The 1,694-nt window shown below is 63.0% G+C and overlaps 1 protein-coding gene across 1 annotated transcript in view; it reads left to right on the forward strand.

Annotated features, from left to right (window-relative positions):
• Positions 1 to 608: 608 nt before the first annotated feature.
• BMP3 (bone morphogenetic protein 3) overlaps positions 609 to 1,694 on the forward strand; it is a 24,818-nt gene continuing 23,732 nt past the window's right edge. The window contains exon 1 of the mRNA XM_024767057.1: positions 609 to 1,440. Coding sequence (XP_024622825.1) covers positions 1,116 to 1,440 — 325 coding nt within the window. The 5' untranslated portion in view covers positions 609 to 1,115. The remainder of the gene's footprint in view (positions 1,441 to 1,694) is intronic.

The raw sequence follows: 1,694 nt of genomic DNA on the forward strand, positions 1-1,694 counted from the left end.
CTCCACTCGCACGTACTTTTCTCCTGGGGGCAGGGGAGAGGGGGTGGATTCAAAGTGAAGATGCAGAAGAGAAGGAGCGATGATGGGTAAGCTCTCAGAGAGACAGGGAGAGATGGCAACCCGGCACAGGTGCAGGGTCCGCAACCTGGGTCTCGAGAGGCCCACCAAAGGAAGCGAGAATGGTGTTCACATCTTGATGTTGTTTGGACTCAGAGGCGAAAGTGTCCAGGAAGAAGTTTATTTTTCCTCTGTTCTCTTGTTGGCCGGGACATAGCCAATGTTCTTGAAGGGATTTAAAAAGTAATACCCTGTCCCTCCTACCCTTTCCTTCTTCCTCGATCTTCTCCTTTCCCCCCTCCTCTCCCCTACCACCCCCAACTTTGCTTCCTCTTCTCTCCCTCCCCCTGCTGGTTTGCTGGTTACTTCCCCCTTCCCTTCTCTCCCGGCTATAGCGGGGTCCCAGCTGTCTGCGAGGGCGAGGTATACAGCAAGATTGGCTGCCGACTGTACAGATCAGCCAGAGAACGAAGGCAGTCTCTCCCTCTTTCTCTCTCTCTCTCTCTCTCTCTCTCTCGCACAGCACACACACACACACACACACACACACACACACACACACACACGCATACACTCAAAACTCGGACTGGCCGCACCGCGGCTGCTCCAATCCTTGCAAAAGGCGAGCGAGCGCCCTCAGGACCGCGGCGCTCAACCCCGCTCAGTCTCTGCGCCCGACACGGCGCTAGTCCCCGTGCCCAGAGCGGCAACTTCGCCCGGGTGTTCCCGAAAATAAAGCGGGGAGGGAGGGTACAGACAGATCCGAAAACACCCCGGCCACACACGCCACGACTTCAGCTCTTTCTTGGGGTCTGAGTGGAGACTGCGCCGGCAGCGCCCTGAGCTGGTGAGGTCCGCGCCGCTGCCGGGGAAGAGCCCACCTGTCGGTCCGCGATCGACCGGCGCAAAAGTGGGGCTGGTCGCTGTCCTGCTCAGGCAGCGTCCGGGCTCCGGGCGCCCTCGCCCAGCTCGTTGGGAGTTCAACCTTCCTCTCTGCCGCCGGCCCTGCGCGCCGCAGAGGGACCCCCCAGGACGCAGCAGCGGACGCGGACCTCGCTATGGCTGGGGTTCGCAGACTGATCCATCTATGGCTGGGCTGCTTGTGCGTGAGCCTGGCGCACGGACAGAGACTCAAGCAGCATTTCCCGGAGCTCCGCGAGCCCGTGCCGGGCTACCGCACGGCAGGTGGTGGCCCAGACCCCCTCCCGCAGCCGCTCGACAAGGTGTCAGAGCACATGCTGCGGCTGTACGACAGGTACAGAGGCGGCGGCAGAGCCGAGGCGGCGCGGACACCGGGGTCCTCGGAGCGGGGTTCGCCCCCTCTGCTCCCCCAGCCCCTGCGCGAGGGCAACACGGTTCGCAGCTTTCGAGCCGCAGGAGCAGGTGAGTGCCCGAGGCGCCCCCTTTCCGCGGTCCCGCCCCAGGTGTCTCCCGGGACCCCCACGGCTTCCTCGTCTGCCCTGTGTTACCTAGAGACCTTCCCTCGCCCTCCAGCTCCCCTCCGAGCCCCTCGGTCCTGTCACACCCCGCATCCCGCCTGTGAGTCAGCCCAATGGTAGAGTCCGAATTGAGAGGGAGAAGTGGAGAGAAGGGCGCTGAGCCCTGGAGGGAGTCGGCTGGAGGAAAGAAGGGAAGGG

The sequence above is a fragment of the Neophocaena asiaeorientalis genome, unplaced genomic scaffold (assembly GCF_003031525.2).
Source record: "Neophocaena asiaeorientalis asiaeorientalis breed wild unplaced genomic scaffold, Neophocaena_asiaeorientalis_V1.1 scaffold848, whole genome shotgun sequence".
Taxonomy (NCBI): Eukaryota; Metazoa; Chordata; class Mammalia; order Artiodactyla; family Phocoenidae; genus Neophocaena; species Neophocaena asiaeorientalis.